Source organism: Podarcis vaucheri (assembly GCF_965113315.1).
Source record: "Podarcis vaucheri genome assembly, chromosome: 13".
Lineage (NCBI taxonomy): Eukaryota > Metazoa > Chordata > Lepidosauria > Squamata > Lacertidae > Podarcis > Podarcis vaucheri.
This window is the reverse complement of record NC_138751.1, coordinates 17,940,154-17,964,470: the sequence shown is the minus strand read 5'-3', so window position 1 is coordinate 17,964,470 and position 24,317 is coordinate 17,940,154. Positions and strand designations below refer to the sequence as shown.

The 24,317-nt window shown below is 48.6% G+C and overlaps 2 protein-coding genes and 1 long non-coding RNA gene across 7 annotated transcripts in view; 2 read left to right on the top strand and 1 right to left on the bottom strand.

The window, feature by feature from the left end:
* The window catches only part of TBRG1 (transforming growth factor beta regulator 1), a 202,480-nt gene that overhangs the window by 90,064 nt on the left and 88,099 nt on the right, over positions 1-24,317 (top strand). The gene's annotated exons all lie outside the window — the stretch shown is intronic.
* LOC309517004 overlaps positions 1-24,317 on the bottom strand; it is a 35,031-nt gene that overhangs the window by 6,503 nt on the left and 4,211 nt on the right. For 2 of the 4 annotated variants that reach the window (XR_014213111.1, XR_014213112.1), the window contains exons 4-5: positions 11,428-11,522; positions 5,958-6,080 (exon numbers count right to left, since the gene is read on the bottom strand). This is a non-coding gene — a long non-coding RNA (uncharacterized lncRNA). Of the gene's footprint in view, positions 1-1,883; positions 4,143-4,765; positions 4,891-5,957; positions 6,081-11,427; positions 11,523-24,317 lie in introns of those variants that run through there. The other 2 variants (XR_014213110.1, XR_014213113.1) reach the window with 2 other exon arrangements.
* On the top strand, positions 651-23,604 carry LOC309516974 (sacsin-like). 2 transcript variants are annotated; one of them, XM_082195936.1, is made up of 8 exons: positions 651-879; positions 5,003-5,033; positions 7,269-7,356; positions 7,900-8,011; positions 8,962-9,108; positions 9,526-10,960; positions 11,456-11,544; positions 12,541-23,604. In XM_082195936.1, the coding sequence occupies exons 2-8, from the start codon at positions 5,011-5,013 to the stop codon at positions 23,340-23,342; spliced, it is 12,696 nt and encodes a 4,231-aa protein (XP_082052062.1). In that variant the 5' UTR covers positions 651-879; positions 5,003-5,010; the 3' UTR covers positions 23,343-23,604. The 2 variants fall into 2 exon arrangements, with proteins under 2 accessions (XP_082052062.1, XP_082052063.1); XM_082195937.1 differs by lacking the exon at positions 651-879 and having other exon boundaries at positions 4,996-5,033.

The window sequence follows — 24,317 nt, the reverse complement described above, 5'->3', positions numbered from 1 at the left end:
GATAGCGAGTATCAAACCCAATGGGTTGGTTGTGCTTCTTTGGAAGAGAACAGGGGTACGTGAGAATCAGTATTAAGAGTTGGTAGGGACCTCAAAGTCCACCCTACTGCAGACAGCTTTGCACCACTTTTAATAGTTATTGCGTCCCCTAATCCTGGGAACTGTATTTTTCCTCCTCCAGAGCTACAATTTCCAGCACCTCTTACAAACTATGGTTCCCAGGATTCTTTGTAGAAGAAGGCATATGATTTAAATGCACCGTATGTGCCAAAGTAACCCAAAGACTCGAGCTACAATCCTAACACCAGCTTGTCTGGCAGTATGCTCTGTTGAATTCAGTGGGACTTCCTTGTGAGCTGCCGCTATAATTACTATGCACTTTCGCTGAGGCAGCAGGGGAGGCATTTCCATATCTGTCTCTCTGGAGCCAGCCGTAACTGGATCCTAGAATCGAAAAGTCGGAAGGGACCCCAAAGGGTCATCTATCCCAACCCCCTTGCAAGACAGGAATCCTGCCAACTATAGCTGTCTCTGGATGGGCTCGATCTTGGCCACTCCCTTCTGTAGTGTATCAGATACCGACTCTTCCACCTCTCCGCCTTTGGTTCCTGAATGCCCACCGTCTTTGCCCCACATTCCCCTCTAAAAGTGCCCGCCCCACTCCTCAGCTCCGAGACATTCCCCGCCTCTTTCCCAAACGGAGCGAAATCGCTTTCGGTTTCCATTTCGCCGGTATCGAAAGCGACTGGCATCTTTAAAGCGCAGCAGCCGCTGCTTCCCTCGCCCTCCGCCTTGAGGCGAGGTAGGGCGGCGGACCTATTTTGCTCTTTAGTCATCGTCGGCCGGGAAGCTGCGCACCTGCATCTTCCAAGAGACGCGGTGAGTAATAACAGACCGCAGGTGATGGGGACCGATTCAACAGGACTCCTGGGCTCCTTGGGAGGAGTAACGGGGTTTAAACAGGCTTAGAAGAAGTACGAGCGTCTCTGGAAACACAGCGAAATGCTCTGATCCTAAACATATTTGCTTAGTTAATACAGACACTTCTAGCCCACCTTTCCTCCAAAGAGCGCAAGGTGCCTCGTTCGCATTTTATCCTCCCAGCAGCCCTGGGAAGTAGGCTAGGCTGAGAGATTGGCGTCTGTGAGCCATCGCTTTTGAGGTTTTCCTCACCTAGCAAATTCCCCGCAGAAGCAAAAAGCTAATACTTCAGGCGGGGGATAAAAATATATAGCTCGGCCGTGTTCCTAACGCTCTAATTTCTACTTGCAGGGAACTTGCCTTTTCTTTTTATAAAACTTGGGAGGGAAAGTTAAAACGTCGACTTGCCTTGACGTTTAGCCTTGTCGACTAAAATGGTGCAGTGCTGGGCTCTTAGACCTCATTCTCCTTGTGTAGACTTGGTTTATAGTGTGACTATGCAGTAGAAATACAAATATGGCTGTATTCTAAATGGTACTGCGTGAAATTACCACTGTTTTGCATTCTGGGGAACCTCCTGCCGTCTAGTTACAGATAGGTAGCCGTGTTCTCCTGAAGAAGTGTGCATGCACACGAAAGCTCATACCAAGAACTAACTTAGTTGGTCTTTAAGGTGCTACTGGAAGGAATTTTTTAATTTTGACTCCTGCGTCTAGTTGGCCTGGCTGGCAGGCATTCAAAAGGCGAAACTTTCCCTACTGTCTGGATGCAGTGATAATCAGGGAAGGCCTTGTCACTTGAATGAATTTTGTTTCCCTGCATATAGCAATTAAAAGAAAGGCTGAAGAATGTGAGGTGGCAAGTGAGCAGCCCCACTGTTCTGGTACCCAAGCAATTCCTATAAAACTGTAGTTGAGAATCTACAAATGTAAACCCCTCCCCTTTGCTTTCTTGATGCTCACCCCAGACACCATCTGGGCTCTGCATCCTCCTCCATTGTTTTTGGCTGGCTTGGAAGGTGTCCTTGAACATTTTTGATAATGCCTTTTGTTTGCATAGATATATAAGTTTGTGTCCATCTAGAAACCTCTAGCGTTGAGTTTGCTGGGATGTTTCCTTCTTGATGAGGGTAAGAGGCACACCCATTTCTCTGTCCACTTTTTGCTTCTTGCCATGCCCACCACAGGCATGTGATGCCCAGAATGTGGACTTTGGGCTGAAAAAAGGTTTCAGTCAGAGCACATCCTCTCTTATCAACCCTTGGTAGGAAACACAAAAATCTCTCCGGAAATGATGATTCTGCAATAGTTGTAACGGATCATGTGCTTCCATTGTGTTCTGGCCCTGTAAATGTGTTGTTTATTGTTTGCTTGGCTGTCTTGATGGCTGAAAAGGAGTGAACCAAATAACCTCAGTGGCCTGTGATGACCAGGGGATGTGTCTCTCCCCCTTACGTGTTTGTGATCCATTCTTCCAAAGTGCTCCCCTTAAAATTAGGGGAGCTGAACAAGTGTTACAGTTGGGTCTGTAGTTTGAAATGATGCAGGGATGTTTGATAAATTATTAGTAGGGTCCACGCTACTAGGTTAAGCAAAATGCAGCTGGACTGAGAAACATGAGAAAAGACAGGAATATTAGGAGGTGAACAGTGGAAAGCCTTGGGAGGAAAGTTCCCATACAATAATACTTCAGTATAATTTAGGGAAACATCACTTTAAAATATGCAGAAGTGATTTTTAACACCTTTTAGGTTGTAACAATTAAAAAATAAATTAAAAAGTTTTGTTGGAGGGGATGTTGGGGAGTTGGATCTTATATGTGGTGGGATTGTAAGTATGTTGCCAAATTTTGGGGAAAGATTTTTAATGAAACCTCAGCAGTAATTGTCGGGGGGGGGGCAGGGAAGGGATCCCCAAAGCACCTGAACTGGATCTGTTATTACAGGGGGAAATCAGAAAAGCTTACATAAACAAGTTCTTGGTGGGGCTCCAAGAATCTCAGTGACGAGATTTGGAGGGGGGGGGGGACTTACAAGTGTTGAAACACAGCAAAATAGTACAACAGAGCATGGGAAATCATGTTAATTGACGTATTGATAAGGGTACGTTTGACCTAGGGTAAAAAAGAGAGACATTTTTGGTGGCCTTTTATTATGTACACAAGAAATGTGGTGTGAAACCTATGCCACTGGTCTTTAGAAATATCTGGATTATGTAACTTTTATTTGTTCAAAGGCAACATACTCTCAGGAAAAGAACAGTACAAGCTTGATTCTTTGTATACACTGTCTAGTTTATTTGTAGGTTCATTTTATTTTGTAATCTTTGGAATGCTTTTGGTGTCAAAGGTTTTAATTTAATAAACAATAACTATAATAAATAGTAAAAAGGTTGTATGCCTGCATAAGAAAATGAATAAAAGATGAACTGACACAGGACAAGAACTGGGAGTTGGCAAGAGTTCAAGGAACTTGATAAGGTGCTGAGAGTTGTTAGGAGACCCCTGTTCCCTTCACAGAGCTACAGATCTCAAGAGTGATTTAACAATAAATCCCTCTTCCCAGAGAACTCTGGCAATTGTCTTCCTGTGAGGGGAATTAGAGGTTCCCTAACAACCCTCAGCACCCTTAACCAACTACAGTTTCCAGGAATCTTTGGGGGAAGCCACGACTGTTAAAATGGTATAATAGTGGCTTAAATGTATATCTGGCAAAATAGTGGTTTAAATAAATATCGGCAACCTTTCCTGTCCACCTCATGGAATTGTTGCACAGTCTGTTAAAAACAAAAGCACATTCCAGATCATAGTCAGTCTTAAGTAAGCTTACTCTAAAGTGAGTTGGTCCCAATGGCTTAAAAGGACTTAATTTTAAATTGTGTTGTGAGGGGTTACTGGTTTTTGATTTGATTATGTACTTTGTGTTTTTATATTGTGATTTTATCCTGTGAACTGCCCTGAGACCTGCAAGTACAGAGCGACCTACAAATTTTATAAGTTACAGTAATAATAATTTAGTAAACGTGTTTTAGATCGGAAGCAGATGACAGAGAAAGATGCCACACTGCTTGTGGCAGGCTTGGACTGTTTGCTTTTGCCTTTGGTAACAGAAGTCACATCCTTACCATACATTTAAAGCACTTGGTTTTCTCCAAAGAATCCTGGGAACTGTAGTTTCTTCCTCACATAAGCTACAGTTTCCAGCACACATAACAAACTGCAGCCTAAATAAAAAAAATCCTTCCAGTAGCACCTTAAAGACCAACTAAGTTAGTTCTTGGTATGAGCTTTCGTGTGCATGCACACTTCTTCAGATACACTGAAACAGAAGTTGCCAGATCCTTCTATATAGTGAGAAGCAATTCAGCAGCTTCTCTTTCCAGTCTATTTCTGAAATTCCTTTGTAGTAAAACAGCTACTTTGAGATCTTGTATAGAATGTCCTGGGAGAATTGCAACTCATTACCAAACTTAAAACCATGGAGAGACTTGGTCTGAACAAAGACATTGGATTCTTATCTCATTATACATGACTAAGCCATTTTTCACCTTCTCACCCCTTGCCTTTTCCTGTAAGACCTATTACAGTCGTTAAGAGTCGTCAACAGGCTCATCTCAGCTATCTGCCAATCACCCATTCCCACCACCCTTCTGAGTAATACCCCTCCCCACCTTCTCACTATATAGAAGGATCTGGCAACTTCTGTTTCAGTGTATCTGAAGAAGTGTGCATGCACACGAAAGCTCATACCAAGAACTAACTTAGTTGGTCTTTAAGGTGCTACTGGAAGGATTTTTTTTATTTTGACTATGGCAGACCAACACGGCTACCTATCTGAAACTGCAGCCTGGCAGGGTTTTCTATTGTTCCAAAATCCCTTTGATGAGAGATGAGTGGGGGTGTGTGTTTGTAACATCATGGTAAGTGATTCCTCTTGTCTGTTTTGTTAAAAAATGTCCATTTACAGAAGGAACAATAGTTTATGAGCTCTTTTTGTTCAGTGGGGACCAATGTGCAAATTGTATTGGTGAGATTATAGACTCAATTTTTTCCTCATTCTGCATTTTTCTCCTCACTTTTGCAGGTATCAACATGTCTCAGGGGCAGAAGAAGAGGTGAGAAATGCAGTGTGTGTGTATCCATGGGATTTCTCATGGACAAAAAAATGCTAGTGAGACTGTGCTGGATGTGCTGATCATAGAACTGTAGAGTTGAAAGGGACCTAAAGGGTTGTCTAATCCAACCCCCTGCTATGCAGGGATCTCGGCTAAGGCATCCATGACAGGTGGCCATCCAACTCTGATTAAAAACCTCCAAGGAAGGAGAGTCCACCATCTCCCGAGGGAGACTGTTCCAATGTCAAACAGCTCTTACCACCAGAGAGTTCTTTCTGATGTTTAGTTAGAACCAAAACTATCTGGGATCTGATAACACCTTGCTTAAAACATTGCTGACTCTTCCTCCAAGGAGCTCAGAGCTAGACCGAGTGTGTGAAGAACTGGCCCAAGGTCACCCAGTGAGCTCTGTGGCTCTGAGGGTTAGGCTGTGGGCAGGAGGCTGTGGTGAGAGCTTGTCATGAGAACCAAAAGTTAAATGAGGCAGGATGAAGAAGCAAGTTAGGAACAAAAGGCTACAGACCTCTGGGTATAGGGTACAGTGGTACCTCGGGTTACATATGCTTCAGGTTACATACACTTCAGGTTACAGACTCCGCTAACCCAGAAATAGTACCTCAGGTTAAGAACTTTGCTTCAGGATGAGAACAGAAATTGTGCTCTGGCAGCGCAGCACCAGCAGGAGGCCCCATTAGCTAAAGTGGTGCTTCAGGTTAAGAACAGTTTCAGGTTAAGAATGGACCTCCGGAACGAATTAAGTACTTAACCCGAGGTACCACTGTATAATAATAATAATAATAATAATAATAATAATAATAATAGTAGTAGTAATAATAATAATAATAATAATAATAATAATAATACTCAAGATGTCAGGGAGACAAGCCTTGAACAAGGCTTACCTGGAACAAGAAGTTCACTTACAGTTTTTGCTGGCCAGTAGGATCCAGTAGCTAAGCTGGGTCAGTAGTGGCAGCCCAGGATCCTTTGAATACTAAATTGTCCAGGCAGATGCCACAACAAAGCAGTGTCACTCAGGAGGGAAACCTGCACACAGACCCAACAGCAGAGGGAGGATTTAAACTAGGAGTTAGGAACCTTTGGACCATGGGCCAGTTGCCTCCCTATTCTGTTTATAGTGTTTCTCACCCCTGCTAAACTTAAGATTGCAAAGGCCTTCTATTGTAGCCAATAGTAAGCTTTTCCCCAAGCTCAATTGGGTTGTGTTGTTTTTAGGGTGGTGGGTTTGCAGCTGGGTCCAGAAGCGTGATTAATCCTTTTCTCTCCCCACTTGTAAATCCTCCACAATGTATTTTCTAAGAAGTCTTCTTTTGCTGTAATGGTTGTATGAGAGGGATGATCTTTGGGAAGAGTGCAGTTGGAGAGGGAAGGGTTAACCCATCTCTCTTCTCAGCTGAGATTTCCAGGAATCTCTCTCTTTCTCTCTCCTGGCAATTAGGCTTGCTAAAAGTTAGAAGGCTTTTTTCAACCCCAGTTGCTGTGCATGTTAATACATCTCTCTGTCTCTCTCTGTATATGCATGTACACCTGTGTATACTAGCATTATTGTGCATTTGGTGGCTACACACACGACTGGGAATGTGGCTCTCACAGAGGTGGAGCTAGCTGCTGCGGCAGGAGGAGCTGCGCACATGTTGTGCACCCAGGGGGCAGGGCGAGTGTCCCAGGGGGCGAGACACCTGGGGGGCGAAGCAAGCCACCCATGGCAGGTTGCTTCCTGGGCAGGGTGGGGGCAGGGAGGAAGCCACGCCGCTTTGCCAGCATCCCTCCTCCCTTCCCTCTTCCTTTTGACAGCTCAGGAGAGGCTCCCCCCCAAAGGAGGCGGGGGGGCAATGGCGAGCTGCTCACCCGCAACTCCCAAGCCTCCTTCGAGCTGTCAAAACGAAGGGGGAAGGCGGCGCAGCTCTGCCCCTTCCCCTGATGGCTTGGGATATGCTTGGGAGTCGTGGGCGGGCAGTGTGCCGAACATCAACCCCCTCAGTGATGACACCCGGGGTGGACCGCCCCCACCGGCCCCCCTTCCTCCACCCCGGTTACTGTAGCTACACCATTGCTACAGTTTACTTGGGCAGTGCAAGGGTTGGGCAGGTCGGCAGTGAGGTCAAGGTTCCCCGGGTGCACCACCCCACCCCACATCCTGGTCCTGTTTAGACTGAAGTCTCTCTGTTTCTATTCATAGACTCTAACTACTGTAACCGTCTGCCTTTCTTTCAGGAAGGGCTTTCGACAAAAATCACCTCCTGTCCTCAAATACTTGCAGGGTATCCTCCGCAAGTACCCAGATGGGGGTCAGATCTTAAAAGTAAGTTTTTAAAGCATTGGGCCTGGGCTGTTTGCATTTGCCGTTTTTGAGAGCAAAGGCATTTCACATGGATTGCATTTTAAGTAGGGCTTGAACAACTTGCGTGTTCCCAGAGTGGAGGCAGCCAAACACCCGAATTTTTTGGGAAGAGAAGACTTCAAGTTTAGAGCAGGAAGCTGTTCTGAAGCGCAGGCCCAAAGGACGGCTTGTGGGAGTGGCTGGGTGCAGGGGTACCAAAGAAGGATGCCAAAACCGTCAGAATGGCCAGTTCTAGTGCAGTATTAAAGAAGGTGCAGATTTGCAGTAAAGAAGCCTGCCAAGTCTCCCAGCCTTTACAGATGCGGGAGAGAGACAGCAGCAAGGAGATGGCTTGTCCTCACTTTTCTAAATAGGTAAAGTTTGAAAGGGGTGATATTGACGACCCCTGTATATGTCTAGCAGTTTATGGAATGTGGGACTGGCATCCATGTAGCAATTTCCACAGTCTGTTTGTGTTGACCCCTGGCCTTTGTTCCTACTCTCATTCTCCTCTTCTTCCTGAAGGAGCTGATCCAAAATGCAGATGATGCGGGGGCTGAAGAGGTGATCTTGCTCTATGATGCACGGAGTTTTGGAACCCAGAGCCTTTTCTCAGAGGGGCTGGCAAGCACCCAAGGTATGGATTAGACACCTCCCAGTGGTGGGTGCTCTGGGGGGCCCAGCAGAGAAATCACAATGTCTCCTATAGGGAGGAAGTTGGCTGGATGAAATTCATAATAATTTTTCAGGGATGCTTTCAAGGGTCAAAGGCTTCCTTCTTAGCAGTCAGTAGCCAAGGCTTCTCTAAGTTCTTCTTATATTGACCAGAATGATTCTTTGTGCCTGGGAAGGCAGCAGTGAACTTCCTCTACTTTGGGGCCGTTTCGTCCCACAATGCATCCAAGGAAAGTTGCCATGATGTAGTGTCCTTCCAGGTGCCTTGTGGGAGGGAAATATGGCTGGCCACTGTACAGTAGTTTCCCACATTCTCATTTCTGTGCTACAATATCCATTTTGGGATAGATGGAAAACACTGGCCTTATATGCTCTCACAATGACTGTTAAAGTCGTATAAATGTGCTTTAAACAAATGATGTGGGTACCTGAGAGTTCGCCTCCAGTATGTTCAATATATTGGCTCTATTCCAGTATCACATCATGGTTTGCAGAAATCTTAGTCTAGAAAAGAGATGGGGGGGCTGTGGCTCTCCAATTATAGGTCAACTCCAACTCCCATCAGTCCCAGTGATTATAGCCAATGGTCAGGGATGGTGGCAGGGCTCTCTAGCCCTTGTTTATAGGACCTGGTCTGCTTCTGATAGCAATCAGGTTTATTAGCCTGCTCCCATTTCTCTGGTGCCACAGCCTCTGGAGGTGGCTGTTACCACGGTTTGCTACATTAGACAGGATCTCGTGCCACAAAACATTCAATCATGATTTCTGTTTTGGTTTGCTGGCCGATCACAAACCCTAGTTTGCAATTCAGACATTGTGTCATGTCAAATTTGGCTTGGGAGTGACACTGTGAATCAAACCATCATCAAGGCACTTGAGTAAAAATTGCATGACCACATTTCTCTTTTTCAGGCCCTGCGCTTCTTGCCTATAACAATGGTCTATTCTCTGAGGCTGACTGGGAAGGGATCCAGAGTCCAGGCATCAGTCACAAGGAGGATGACCCTTCTACAGTTGGACGCTTTGGCTTGGGCTTCAATTCAGTTTACCATATCACAGGTGAGAAGTTCTGCCTGGCTCAATTTGGGAGATAGTCAATCTTCAAAACAAGATGTCTTTGGGAGGAAGGCATAAGAATTATAGGGAAAAAGGCCTAGAAGACAGCTCAGGACCCCAAGACCTCAGGGACCACCTCTCTCTCCCCACATCGGCATACCTGGCCCCTCAATCATCCTCAGAGACCTTTGTCTGTGTACTTCTTCTGAGGGGGAGGGAATGGGAGAATGGGCTTTCTCAACAGTGGCTCCCCATTTGTAGAATGCTCTCCCCAGTGAAATATGCCTAATGCCATCATTGAGATGGGGGAAATTGAGAGAGATAAGGATGAATTGAAATAGGAGCATGAAGGGGGGAAAGGAACCAAGACTGGGGCACCCACATTTTAATGGCTGAATTCCTTCCCTTCACTCTGTTTAGATTTCCCATCTATACTTTCTGATGAATGTTTGGGGGTGCTGGACCCACAGCAGATGGCATTACATGACGGGGGTCAGCTCTGGGAGGTGAGTGAATGGGAAGAGGCATCCGACCAGTTCCAACCATTCTGGGCAGCACTGAGGTCTCTGGGCCAGCCTTGCCCAACTGCGGAGGGCCGCTTTCCAGGCACCCTGTTTCGCTTCCCGCTACGACAGAGTCCATCGAAGATCTCAGAAAATCTCTACACTCCAGAACGGGTGCAGAAACTGCTGCTCTCGTTCGTGAATGATGCCCCCATTAGTTTGCTGTTCCTCAGGAACATCAAGAAACTGACGTTGGGTCTCATTGAGTCCGATGGTGCCATCCGTGAGCTGCTGAAGGCCGAGGCCACCACTTGCCCATTTAATGGGTTGGGCATGAGCCAAGGTGTGCTGGAAGTTGCAGAATGCAGTAGTGGAAAGGCAAACCTTGTTGATGATGCTATGGGCACTAAACTGGACATGGGTGTCCACATCAAAACACTTACTCTATGTGGCACTGGGACTGGACAGGCCAGCAAGTGCAACTGGCTTGTGTTGTCTGCTGAAGCGAAAAAGGATGCCTTCCCAGAACTGTGGGAACTCGCAGTGAAGGTCAGCTCTAAGCCTGTGTTGTCCTTGGCTTACTGTTTGCAAGACAAGTGCATGGGACGCCTCAGCTGCGTCCTGCCGCTCCCGGCCACAGAGGAAAACACCACTGGATTGCCACTGCACATCAGTGCCCCTTTCCAGCTGACAGATGACAGAAGACACGTGCAGTGGTCTGAAGAGGGGTCCCAAGCGAGGGGAGCCGATGGTCGTTGGAACCACTTGCTTATGGAGGAGATGTTGCCTGTTGCTTATTGCCAAATGGTACTGCTGGCATCTACCTGTCCGGACAACCCATATGGGGCGTGGCCAGACCCAGACCAAAGCCAACAACTCCGATACAAGCCTTTAGTGGTTCAGATATGCCAGACACTGATGGACATGAAACTCTTGGTACGAGTCGGGGATGGGGAACCTCGTTTGCTCCACCCCTGCAAAGCCGTGATCTTGCCAGAGGTAGTGAGTGGTAAACCAGTAGAGAAGGCCCTGGAGAAGGCCCTCATTTTGACAGGATCACCACTTGCTGCTCCTCCTCTCCATGTGCGCCGAGCTTTGGTGTGGGGTGCCAAAGGCAGGGCAGTGGTGCAAGAGGCCACACCAAAGTTTGTCAGGGAGACCCTGCGACGGACTACCAGTGTGTGGCATGGGATATCCTTGACAGAGAAACAGTTGCTGTTGGAGTACTTGGTTGGAGATGGGTGTTACCAGGAGCTGAAGAATCTGCCGCTGCTGCCGACAGCCAATGGAAACTTTACCTGCTTTGGAGATTCTGGAGAGACAGTCTTCCTCGAGAACCACAACTTCCCCAGGTGAGCAGTCTTACCACATATGATCCCCAGGGTAAACCGACATTGTCCTTTTCGCCCTACCACAGTTAAATGTCCTCTCCCTATTAGATGTTCCAATTAATGGACTTGCATAATGGTTAATGCACACATGTGCACACGCACACATACACACCTTGCAAGGCAGTTCACAAATGTCTTCACTATGGCTCATTTCAGACATTGCACCAAACCAAGAGACAGAGGCCTTTATGCACTGTTTTCATATGCATAGTTTGGCTCAGTGTCTCCCCTAGCGCCAGCCTGCACTTCTTTGAGACCCAGTTTTCACTCTGAGAAATACTGCCCTACAGGATAAAGAGGCCCATGCTGCATTTCTTTGATTCCCTAAAATGGTTAGCCCCATAAATAAACCAGTGGCATTAACTGGGTGCTTGTTCCATAGTACATCCCTTTTCTTTGTCACCCTGCCTTTGTCCTTCCTAACTGACCTGTGGTTTCTTTCTGCCGATTTTGCAGGATCCTGTTGCCTGGCCTGGCTCACCAGTTCTTGCCCAAGGATCTAAACCCTGAGCTGCTGAAGCATCTGCAAACAATTGCAGAAAAGGGTGAGACTTTCAGTTTCCTGGGTGCACCATGATCAGCTTCTGGTGTTTTATGGGTTCCCCACCCTGATGTTCTTAAGATGCTGTTAGACTGCAACTCCTATTTTCACTGGCCATGCTTGACTTCAACTTCCTTCAGCCTCAGCCAGCATGGCCCAACGGTCAGAGATTATGGGGATGGTAATCCACAGCATCCACAGGGCACCAGGCTGGCTGCCACCAGTGTAAATGTTCTACCATGTACAAACACATGCTTTTTACACACAGGCGCCATTTTCTCCTCCCAGCAACACTGTAAAATAGATTAGGTGGAAAGATAGTGAGCGTGACACCAAATAGCAGTAGAGTGGCTGTCTCCAAGTAAACTAACTTAACAGCTAGTTTGGGCATTTGAACCCTTAAGCACAGGGTTGGGGAACATTTCCCCCCAGCCACCAGTAGAGATGGATCACTCTTGTCAAAGGTCTGATCTGATCGCTTGCAGTGGATTCCACCACCCTTCCATCATTCTCTGTTGGGTCGTCCTCCACCACCTGCATGAAATTAGAGCAAGGGCTGAAGGTTGTCCTCCTTTGCCTTAGTCTTATTTTCTAATCCAGGGGCAGGCAACATTTGGCCCTCTCGATGTTGACAAACTACAACTTTCACCAGTTCCCTTAATCATGGCCAATGGCCTGGGATGATGGGAGTTGTAGTTTAGCAATATCTGATGGGCCACAGTTTGCATCTGCCTGCTGTAATCACTATACCACGCTGGTTTTTGGTACGCTGATCAGTTTCAGGCTCACTTTGCTTCAGCAGTGCTCTAGCATCATTGCGATACCAAATCATTCACAGACCTATACATATTGGAGTTCGGTTGCATCCAAAGTAGTTTTCAGTGCTGGGCATAGAAGTCGTGTATACATAGCCACTTTGCTCCCAACAGGAAATGCAAGTGCACACAAATGGTGGTTGCTGATTTCTCTCTCTCTCCCTCTCTCTCTCTCTCATATTCAGGGTTATTCAGGAACTTTGTTTCCATGGATCAAAATGTCATTGAGCAGAACCTTCGTGGATCTCTCCCTAAGGACTGGGTCAGCAGCAACCCTGCTCCTGTAGCTTGGTGCCCAAAGGAGTACCCAAAACAGCCCCCGCTTGAGTGGCTTTCTGCTTTCTGGAGTTTCCTGAGTCGCCATGCTCCCTCCCTGGCACCCTTCAAGGGATGCCCCCTGATACCACTGACTCCTCTACAGAACTCCCACAGTGGAATCCAATTGGCACGGCTGCTGCCTCAGCCTACTCTGCTGTTCCAGAGCCATGAGGGGCGTTGTCTGCCGGACGAAGTGGCTGGCATTCTGGAGAGACTGGGATGCACTATGGTCCGGAGCTGGCAGCCAGAATGGTGCCACCACCAGCTGAGAGAGTACATCCTAGAACCCACGCCTGGGAGTGTCTTGCAGGTCTTTGCCCATTTAGGGGTGGCATCTGTGGCTGGTCGCGTTGCATCTCTGCCCACCTGCCAGATCAAGAGCCTGAGTGCTTTTTTCTCCACGGCTGCGTCGCTTTCCCCCAAAGAAGCCGAAGTCCTAACTGAGTTGCCACTCTTCTTCAAGATGCCCTCCCTCCTTCCACCCACCAGGTCTGGCTTGGTGCCAGCCCAGCACCACCTGGCTTTAGAGAAGAACCTGGTTCCACCAGTGCCCTCGGATCTGCTAACTCCAGAGCCTGTGCTGTTGTGTCAGAATGAAGCTGAACGCCACCTGCTCTTGCTAATCGGGCAGAAGCTGCTGGGGACACCGGATCTGTGCCTGCTGTGCATCAAGGCGATGACGAAGGGGGCATATGCCAGTTGGGCACAGGAAGCCAAGCGGCTCATGCTGTGGGTGCTGCACAATGGGGACTCCCTCTTCAGCCAGAGCCGAGAGCTGCAAACTTTGTGTCGTGAGCTGCCATTCCTGGATTGCGGATCAGGAAGGTTGGGCAGGCCCAGTGACCTCTATGATCCAGAGAATCGCACTTTGCAGGATTTATTGAGACCTTGCCGCTTCCCCACAGGGCCCTTCCGGGAGCCAGCAGCACTGCGAACCCTTCGTGTTCTGGGCCTGAAATCTGATCTCAGTGCTGTCTGTCCAGCAGATGCATTGATGGCTGCAGAGGAAGTTGGTCAACTGCAAGAGGCTGCAGATGCCAGTGCCAAATCACAGGCACTCATCCGGGTCTGCAATGAGACTCCTCTACTCTCACACTTCTCCTTAAAGGAGCTGAAGCGGCTGCGGTCCCTGCCTTGGGTGCCTGCCACCAACACTTCCACATTGGCGGCAGCTGGAGATTTCTTGGCACCTGAATTGCTTCGCTCGGAGAAGTACGCTGCTCTTGTCGGGCTGGTCATGGGACTGACTAATGCTTTTCGGCCAGAAGCTGCAAAAGAACTGGGTCTGGAGAACTCTCCTCCACCAGAGAACGTGATGGAGAATCTAGCTGCCTTGGCACAGGGATGTCACCCTGAGGAGGCTTTTGTGTTAACTACAAAGCTGCACAGCATCTATCGGCACATGCAACAGCACCTGCGGGACTTCCAGAAGCCACCTGTGGGACCTGTGGTGTGGAATGGGACTGGCTTCTCCTTGGCTGCAGATGTGGTGCTGGCCTACCCTGATGGCTTAGACCTTACAGCCCTGATGCCACGAGTGCCTCTGGACTTCCAAGGTTACAGCCAGCTGTTTGCAGCATGGGGGGTCCATAAGTTACCACAAGAGGAGGAAGTGTGCCAAGCAATGCAGAAGTTGGCAGATCAAATCAATGCCCGACCACAAGGCGGCATGCATGCTGAACTGCTCCTCGTGATAGCTGTCCTAGACTGGCTGTGCGCTCGTGGCTACCATGGAGAAAGGGAAATGCCAGTGCCTGTGCGGATTCAAGGACTGTCCGGTTTTGTTCTACGCCCGGCCAGTTCTGTGCTGTACTGTGATATGGATCGGGCGCACCTTGCTGAGCTGGATGGCGACCCACCTACTTTGGTGCATGAATCTGTTTCCTCTGCCACTGCTACCTTCCATGGTGTGGAAATGCTAAGCACACGGTTTTCAGGCTTGGAAGTGTTGGAGGCTCAGGCGTGGGGTCCTTCGGAGCCAATCACCCTCCGGATCCGTAACATCCTTCGTGAATACAGCCAGGATGCAGATGTGTTCCTGGAACTGCTGCAAAATGCTGAGGATGCTGGCGCCCAAACTTGCCGCTTCCTAGTCGATCTCCGTGAGCATAACGGTACCACTGAAGGACTCCTGGACCCGGGCATGGCTGCCTGCCAGGGCCCCGCACTTTGGGCCCAGAATGATGCGTTCTTCACCGAGACAGATTTCTCCAACATCATCCGTCTAGGTGCAGCTACCAAGGAACGGCAGGATGACAAGATTGGTCGCTTTGGGCTGGGCTTCTGCACTGTCTACCACATCACTGATGTGCCCTCTCTTCTCAGTGGCCACACCATGCTCATCTTTGACCCAAACATCACCCACCTTCGGAAGCATATCCGTAATTCAGGCCAACCAGGCATGCGTCTCACATTGAACCGAAAAGTCGCTGCTGGATTTCCTGAACAATTTCGACCGTTCAGAGGAATCTTTGGCTGTCAACCTGGAGATGATTACCAAGGCACGCTCCTCCGCCTGCCCTTCCGCACTGAGGAGGAGGCAGAGGACTCTCAGATCTGCTGTGATCCGTTTGGACCCAGTCGAATCAAATCCTTGCAAATTGGTTTCCGGGAGATGTACAAGTACCTGCTGATCTTCCTGAGAAAAGTGCAGGAGGTGTCACTGACCCACCTTCCTCATGGTTCCAGTTCCCCAGAAACCACCCAGCCATTAGCCACAGTGAGCAGGAAAGCACTTGTCAGGATGGGTACGTCCACTATTGTGCAGTTGACAGCAACATGGAAGTCGAGTGTGGTCACCAGCCATTACCTGCTGCACTCCTGCTCTGCTCAAGGAGAAGCCCTTCAGGTCTTCAAACAGGAAAAAGAAAAGGATGTCCATTTCTCGCCTCCTGTTGCTAGCGTTGCTTTGGCCCTCCGCCCCGCCACTGCTGCTGGAAAATGGGTTCCAGGTGTAGATGGTTTTAAGGGCCGTGCCTTCTGCTTTCTACCTCTTCCTATTGAAACTGGACTCCCGTTGCATCTCACGGCAGTCTTTGCTGTGCAGAGTAATCGCAAAGGACTCTGGGAAGCTACTGAGAAGGGGAAATGGAACAAGGCACTCTTACGGGATTCCGTGCTGGGTGCCTGGCTTGGAGCACTGTCCCTGCTCCGGGACATGTACGAGGAAGGATTGCTGGAGGACTATGAGTACCATGCTTTCTGGCCTGACGTGCGCAGTGCCAAGCACCCATTCAGTGAAACAGTCAAGGCCTTCTACCAAGCCTTAGTCAATGGTGTTGATGGGGAACAGCCAGTTCTCTTTTCTGATGGACAGCGATGGTGCCCAGCCCGGGATGCCTGTATCCTCAATTCTGACATTACCTGTCAGGAGCATCTGGAACCTATAGCTTTGAGGGTCTTCTCTTTACTTTTGCCAGAGCCAAAGATGGCGGTGTCAGTTCCAGATTGGGTGAAGATGAACTTCAGAGATTGCATCCAGGGGGACGTCCTGTTGCCAAACACCTACAATTGGGCACGATTCCTCTGTGAGCTTGTTTTGCCCAATCTTGCTCAGCTGGCAGTGCCTGATCGCGATGTCCTCATTCTTCGTGCTCTGGATATGAATGATGCTGGCGTGAATAAGATCCTGACATCCTGGCCTTGCATTCCAACTGTCCCCAATAGTTTGCTGAGAAACATTAAAGAACTTGTACACCCAAGGGGCTGCGCTGCACCTCTCTACGCTCCTGAAGATGGCCGTTTCCCCACGGGCACAGGGTTTCTGGAACCAGAGAGGCTGTTGCGCTTGGAGCATCTTGGCATGGCCAAAGATTGTGTAGAAATGGAGGAACTGATAGCCCGAGCCAGAACTGTGGCAGCCTTGTGGAGTCATGACCCAGTCAAGGCCTGCCAGCGTGCCCGCTGCATCCTAGAGCTCCTTGAGGACCACCTGCAGGAAAGCTACAGCAACACTACCCAGGTTACTTTCAGAGACATTCCCTTCTTGCCAGCAGTACTACCTGCTAACCAACGCAAACTCTGCTGCCCCAAAGAGGTTTACTGCCATAAGCAGCACCCCCTGGTAGGCTTGACTGAGCCTGTCCTGGACAAGACAGCCCTTGGTAAAGGCTTGAAGCTCTCCATGGAGCTAAAGGAATTCCTAGGACTGAATCGCCAGCCGCCAGTATCTACAGTGCTGACACAACTGGAGGAAGCATCACGTAGTTCCAATGCCCTGTCCAGAACGGAGCTGGGAAACATAGCACAAATCTGCTATGCGTTCCTGAATGAAATAGTGCAGATGAACCCTCTGTCCAAGGTGGAGGTGTCCCAAAGGGCAAGGACATTCCCCTTTGTTTTCATGGACACTGGCTTTGTGTCAGTGTGCAGTGTGGCCCATTGCCTGTTCTTTGATGCTGCTCCATACCTCTTCCAGCTGCCTCAGGAGTACCAGAAGCAAAAGATGCTGTGGGAGTGTGTTGGGTTGCCTGCGACTTTCAAAGTGAAGGACTATGCCACTGTGTTGCAGACTTTGGCCAAGGAGGGAGCTGGACAGTCTCTTTCCAAAGGGCATCTGGACCTAGTTGTCAGGTTGATCACTGTAGGGCTGGCCGAAGCCCTGCCAGAGGGTCAACAGTTGAGTCCTTATGAAGCCCAGAGTGTATTTTTCCCAGACAAACACAAAGTCCTTCGTCCATTGCCCAAACTCCTCTTTGATGACACACCATGGCTTCCGCATGAGAAAGGGACCCTGCTCTGTCATGCCATGATCCCGCGGGAAATTGCTATGCGCTGTGGCATTCAGACCACAAAAGGACGTGTCTTGTCACGCCAGCGGATTCAGGGTCTCTCTTCCTGGGCCACAGATTTTGGAGCCAAGGAAGAAATCTGTACCCGGCTGGCCAACATCCTCCGTGAGTACTCCTCTTCACAGGATGTGCTAAAGGAGCTGCTGCAGAATGCAGACGATGCGGGTGCAAATCTTGTCCACTTTGTCTGGGATCGGCGACAGCACCCGACTGATCGCGTCTTCAGCAAGGAGTGGAATGAACTTCAAGGCCCGGCACTTTGCATCTACAATGACCGCACCTTCCAAAGGTGTGACATAGAAGGGATCCAGCGCTTGGGTTCTGGTGGCAAAGGTGAGAGGAGAGATGCTACCGGCAAATATGGACTAGGTTTCAGTACAGTTTATCACTTGACTGACTGCCCTGCCTTTGTGACGGGGGACAGTGCTCTGTGCGTCTTTGACCCCATGTTGCACTACCTCCCTGATTCTGATGAGATCTCACCTGGTGGAATGTACAACCTTGCTAAAGAAGTCAAAGACACCATCCGTGATGTTTATAATACCTTTTTACCTGATGTGTTTAACTTGGAACAAGGCACAGTTTTCCGGTTACCCTTACGTACTCCTGATGGTGCAGCCTCATCCCGTATCTGCCAGAGCTCTGTGTCCGAGCAAGACATGAAGAAAATTGTGGTGGCTCTCATTGAAGAAGCCGACAGCCTTGTGATGTTCCTCAACCACGTTCGCTGCGTGGTCTTCTCTATAATAAGTGAGAGGGGAGGGACACCGAAGGAGGTGCTGCGGGTAGAGGCTGAAGGTGGTGAGCCTGAAAGACTGGAATACCAGAAGCGTCTCCAACAGGCTGCTGCAGCAGGTGGAATGGATGATGGCGAGCCAATGAGAGTCTTCTACAGAATGAAGGTGAAGAGTAGTATCTCCAACGTTTCCAGCAACTGGCTGGTAGGTAGGCAGATTGGGCTTGAGAGTGACAATACCGTGCAAAACATGGACTTGGCGTGTGGGGGTGTGGCAGCTTGTTTTGATGGACGGCCACCTGGTAGGGCCTTCTGCACACTGCCGCTTCTGGAAGAAACAGGACTTCCCATCCACATCAATGGGAACTTTGCTGTGGACTCTGCTCGCCGTGGCTTGCGGAAGGATGATGGTGAAGGTGGTGCCAATATGTCCTGGAATAACTCGCTGCTGCAGTGTCTCATTGCCCCATTGTACTGCCACTTGCTTTATGAGCTGCGCCAGGCGCTGAATGATACACCACTGCAGTTCCACTCCCTGACTGCATGTGAGAAGTGGCTGGAATCAAACTATTTGCAGTATTTCCCATTTGTGACAAGGGATGTCCCCCCAGCATGGCAACAGCTGGTGACCCGTGTGTATGAACTGGCATACATGGAGCAACTTCCCTTGGTCCCTGTGTACCAGAAGGAGATTAATTTCAAGTATGGATTTAAGATGGAAGAAGTGAGTGTGCACTGGAGTGCACCCAGACTGGGCCACCCAACCAGTGATCCCTATTTCCTGCCATCTGAGATAAGTGAGGTTCTTGAGCTTACTCTTCAGAGTCTGGGCATGAATTTTGTCCCTGCCTTCCAACATTTGCAATTGGTACGCGACCATTTTGTCAAGGCAGGAGTTGATATCCTAACCCTCGATTCTCCTTCCCTCTGCTGCTTCCTCAAGAACCTGCCCAACTTTCTCCTGCCCTGCCCACTTCATCTGACACCTGTGAAGAATAGCTGCGACTGTTCTGCTCTCCTCGAGTTCTGCCTCAGTAAGCTTCTTCCTGATGACAAAAGCTGCTTGGAAGGTCTCCCTTTGCTGGTGACCCAAGATAACATGCTGAGGTGCTTCACTCAGCAGTGTCCTCCATACCATAGCAGTGTGCACCATCTTTTCCCACACCATCAGGACTGTTTCTTTCGCTGCCGAATTGATGGAAAGGCCAAGCAGCTATTAGTAAATATGGGGTTCCTAAAGGATTTTACACTCGATGATTCTGTGGCCTTCATCAAGGAGATGCTGTCTTTGGACAACAGGGTCAGTACTGATAAAGGCCAGAAATGGCTCAGTGAATTGTGGGCTTTCTTTGAGAACCAGATCTGCATGACTGCGAATTCAGACACGATGAAAAAGATGTTTGCAGAGCTAGTTTCCCTCTTCAAAGGTTGTGCCATGCTCCCTGTGTGTTGTGGCTGCACTAAGTTCTTGGTTCCTCTTGAGTCCCTCAACACGATAATGCCTGGTCAAGAAGGCCCTGTTACTGAAATTCTCCACAAACTGGGCTTTTCCAAGTTGGACTCCTCTCTTTTGCCTCCAAAGCTCGCTGCACATTGCATTCTGCCATGTGTGTTGCAGATCGAGAATCCTACAGTAGTGCTGGAACAACTGGCAGCTCATCATGACCTGTGTTGGGATGCGCTCAAAGGGTGGGAGTTTCAAGCGCTGTTGCGGTTCCTAAGCAGCCAACTGGAGACGCTGAAGAATGACCATCGATTGCTAAGCAAGTTGAAATCCTTGCCTGTGTTTAAAACACACCAAGGGAAGCACGTTTCGTTGGCTTCATACAGGAATATCTACATCTTGGAGTCCAAGATTCCAAAGGAAACCAAGAACTTCCAGGAGCTTTATGAGGTAGATGAGAAGACTGTCCTGCTGAGCGATAGCTTGCTGAACCGACATCTCAGTAAGAGCTTGAGCATTGGTGTAATGAACGATTTGCAGCAGTTTGTACAGCAGCTTTTGCCTCGGCTGTCCCATCTTCCCGAAGCTCGTGTACTGGAGGCTGTGAGATTACTCCTCCTTATCAAGAGGCATTATCCTAAGGAATATCAGGCCGAGAAAAAGACAGTGGTGACAACATTCCAGTCTTTCGCCTTCATCCGGGACAAGCAAGGTGTGATGCGTCCTGTGTCCTATTTTTATGAGGAGAAAATGTGTTTCAAGGAGTTGAGAATGGATTCTCTGTTTGTGCCACGCAAATTCTATGACTCAGTGTGGCCAGAGAATATATGGGAGTTGAAAGAGTTCTTACTTGATGTGGGCTTGCAGCAAGAGATCTCCGAGGAATGCTTTATAGTGTTGGCTACCCAAATTGCAAAAGAAGCATTGAGGGCTGGAGAACAGAAGGACGGTGCCCATGATCTTGATAAAAGGAGGAGAGCACTCTGGAGCTACTTGCTTTCCAGTGAAAACTTCTCAGAGGCCTTCCTGGAAACAGTGTCCAAGATCCGTTTCCTATTGCCAAAGAAGATCTCTGAAGATCTGTGTTGCCTTCACTTGCCATACGTGCCGTGTAATACTCCTGTGGCACCCCAAGGTTCCTTGTTAACTGTGAAAGCAGACCTGGTGTGGACTTCAGCGGTCATTCTGCCTTCTGTTGAATATGTTGGGGAAAATAAAGAAACCATCCTAAAACAACTGGGAGTGCTGCGCACCTTGCCAGCCCATTTAGTCTTGGAGAATCTAAGAAACGTATGCCAGGCACCATGTGACACTCCAAAAGCTAGGAAAACTCGAGAGGATGTCCTAAAGTCAGCTTATGGCTATTTGTCGCAACAGCAAATGTTAGAGACTGCCTGCTTAAAGGGATTCCCTGTGATACTAGTGGATGACAGTGAGGTAGCAGAGGCCCAGAATGTGGTGGTCTCATTAAAATACCCAAAGGACTTCCGGCCGTATCTTTACAAGCTACCACCAAAGCTAGCTGTCTATATGGATGTCCTGGAGAAATTGGGAGTGGAAGATGAGGCAAGCATCCATCACTATGCCAGTGTTCTGGCCAGAATTCATGCAGAGACTGTAAGGCAGGCTAAACTGCATGCCAACCTCACCAAAACAGTGCTCAGGGCCACTCAGTTGCTCTTCCAGCTCTTAGATGAAGCAAAGGATCAAATGGATTTCTCAGAGCTGAAAGAACTGCATCTGCCTTGTGTTGATGGGAAGCTATATCCATCAAACAGCCTCATCTTTAGTTTTTACAAGTCTGGCCAGGAACCCCAGGGCTTGCAGTGCAAATTTCGCTTTCTGATAGATCTCTCAATATGTCAGCTACCTTACGACAAGTATAAGCAGCAGAGGCTTCTGCATCAGCTGCCTGAAGCCTTGCGCCCCAAGAACTTGTCAGATATCACTGAAGAGCAGCTGGAAGAGTCCTCTCTGAAACTCTGTACCTATGGGGAACACTGTGAGTTCCAAAACTGGCTACAAGAACTACTCATGTCTTGCGAGTTCCAGCATGCTCTGGTTGCACTGCTTAAATGGCAGGGTGGGACAAAAGTAGAGGAAGTGGAATGCATGTTTGAAGGACACTTCTCACCGGAGCGGCTAGAAGTGGTTTGTTGTGAAAAAGTGTGCACAACCATGGTGCACAATTCGCAGAGCATGGAAGGAACCCAGTGTGCCAAGACAGTGTATGCTGCAACAATGCCAGATGGCAAACTGCAGCTTTACCTTGCACACCAGGAGAGCAAAGGTGCACAGTGGGCTGTGGAGTTCTCTGGCAATTTAGCCACAGAACTGAATAGGCTTTTAGGACAAAGATTTAACCTGGATGCCCTGATGGTCCTTGGGCAGATTTTGGTTTGCCAAAGGCCTAAGGAAATTGCTGAGGTGCTAGAGAAAAACAAAGTGCCCTTGCAGCTGCCAGCAAACCTAAATGCCTATATCCTGCCTCCTCCTGGAGAGGACATCCCTGAGGAATGGTATGACAGCCTGGACATGAGCATCCTCCACACCTTTCTGCCAGAAGATTACGTGGGTTACCTGGATTCTTCCAAGCCCAGAGAGCATTACCTCTACGCTGTGGTCCTTGAAGCCCTTGGGCCACGGCAGAGCGGTACTGGCCAAGTACACACATACCTTGTTGACTTGGGAGGAGGGCAGCATGCAGAGGTCAGTGCCTATGACCTTTACCATTTCCGGAGGAATAACTCTGCATCTGATCTGAGTAAAGCTGTGGTCTTGGCAGAAGGCTCCCCTGGTGCTAGCAGTACTGCAAGACCACTTACAAGCGGCAATTGGTACGAGAGGCCACTGAGTGAGATAAAGAAAGAAGTGGATGCCTGCTTGGCTGAAATCTGGAGCTTGTCAGAGGATGAGAGGAGGAAGGCTTTAAGAAGACTCTATCTGTGCTACCACCCAGATAAAAACATAGGTCAAGAGGATTCTGCCAATGAAATTTTCAAATACCTTAAAGACAAGATCCAGGAGATGGAGAACAATAGAACACCCAGTGGCTCCAGAGGGGGACCCAAAAGTAGAGGTTCCTACAAGAGGAGCTCTGAATTTTGGGGTGAATGGGACCAGCAAGCTCATCATCATCAAGAGAGGCGTACAGAATTCACCAGGCAAAGATGGGGTGGGGGTGGAGGAGGGTGGGGTGGGGGTGGAGGAGGAGGCCACTGCAACTACAACTTCTGGTCCTTCCATCAGAGAGGGCCAAAGTATTCAAAGGATCAATCAAAACTTCACTGCTTGGAGGAGGCCAGGCGCTGGCTAAGGCAAGCCAAGTGTGATCTGAAGGCGGCAGCCAGTAGTGCTGGTCAGGGTAGCACTGAATGGCTGCTTTACAAGACTTACCGGACAGTGGAGAAAGCCCTGACAGCAGTTGAATACTACCAGGGAGGTCGCTTTGACAGGAATCTGACTCTTCCAATGCTGGCTAGTAAGGTAGCTTCTTATGGACAGGAGTTGGAAAAGCTGCCTGATCAGATTGAGGAACTCCGGCAGCATGGCGTGGATGACAAGAGAACGCAGTATCCCAGCTACCACAATTCACCCACCATTCCCAATGAGGCTTTCCTTAGATGCAAGGAGAAGGAGGTGCTGCTTTTAGCTGGAGATATCCTAAGCGTGGTGAAGAAGTGGATTGGCCTAGAATGAGAGTTGTGAGGATTTTTTTGTTTAAAGTCTTGACTGACAATATATAAACATGGGCATTCTTGTAGCTGAAACATTTGGGATCAAATATTATAAAATGGGAGCGGGGCCTGTTTAGAAAATTGATGTCTCTTCAAACAATTCCTAACTCACTAACACTGTATCATGTGAGAAAACAGGACTAGATAACCATTCTTGAACAGTGACACTTTGTTACCTGTCTTCTTATATACAGAAAAAATAAAGTTGCTTTGTTGAGAAATAATGAAGCTAAGTTACACGCTTACGTTGTACAAGCTGTGGCAGAGATGGGGAACCAATGACACCCCCCCCCCCAGTAGAAAGCTGCTGTATACAGAGTCAGACCGTTGGTCAGTGCAGCTCAGTACAGTCATACCTTGGATCCCAAACACCTTGCAAGTCTTAACGTTTCAGCTCCTGAACGCCACAAACCCGGTAGTGAGTGTTCCGGTTTGCAAACATTATTTGGAACCCTAACGTCTGATGCGACTTCCGTGGCTTCCAATTAGCTGCAGGAGCCAAGGTTCTGCAGGGGTCAGAAACCCTTTCAGGGCTCAATTTAAATATCAATATGGAATCATCACTTAACACAACCACTATTTACTTTTACTAATGAATTCCTACCCCACTTTTTAAAAACAAAACCCTAAGTACACAAGGCTACACTACTCAAAACCAACATACAGTGGTGCCCCGCAAGACGAAATTAATCCGTTCCACGAGTCTCTTCGTCTTGCGGTTTTTTCGTCTTGCGAAGCACGGCTATTAGCGGCTATTAACGGCTTAGGGGCTTTAAGAAAAAGGAAACGAACTCGCAAGACGTTTCGTCTTGCGAAGCAAGCCCATAGGGAAATTCGTCTTGCAGAACAACTCAAAAAACGGAAAACTCTTTCGTCTTGCGCGTTTTTCGTCTTGCGAGGCATTCGTCTTGCGAGGTACCACTGTAATACAAAATAC

Coding starts and splice junctions, on each gene's coding strand:
- LOC309516974 (XM_082195936.1), top strand. CDS start 5,011: ATGTCTCAGGGGCAGAAGAAGAG. Junction 5,034..7,268: donor TCTCAGGGGCAGAAGAAGAG/GTGAGAAATGCA, acceptor CCTTTCTTTCAG/GAAGGGCTTTCGACAAAAAT. Junction 9,109..9,525: donor TTCAGTTTACCATATCACAG/GTGAGAAGTTCT, acceptor CACTCTGTTTAG/ATTTCCCATCTATACTTTCT.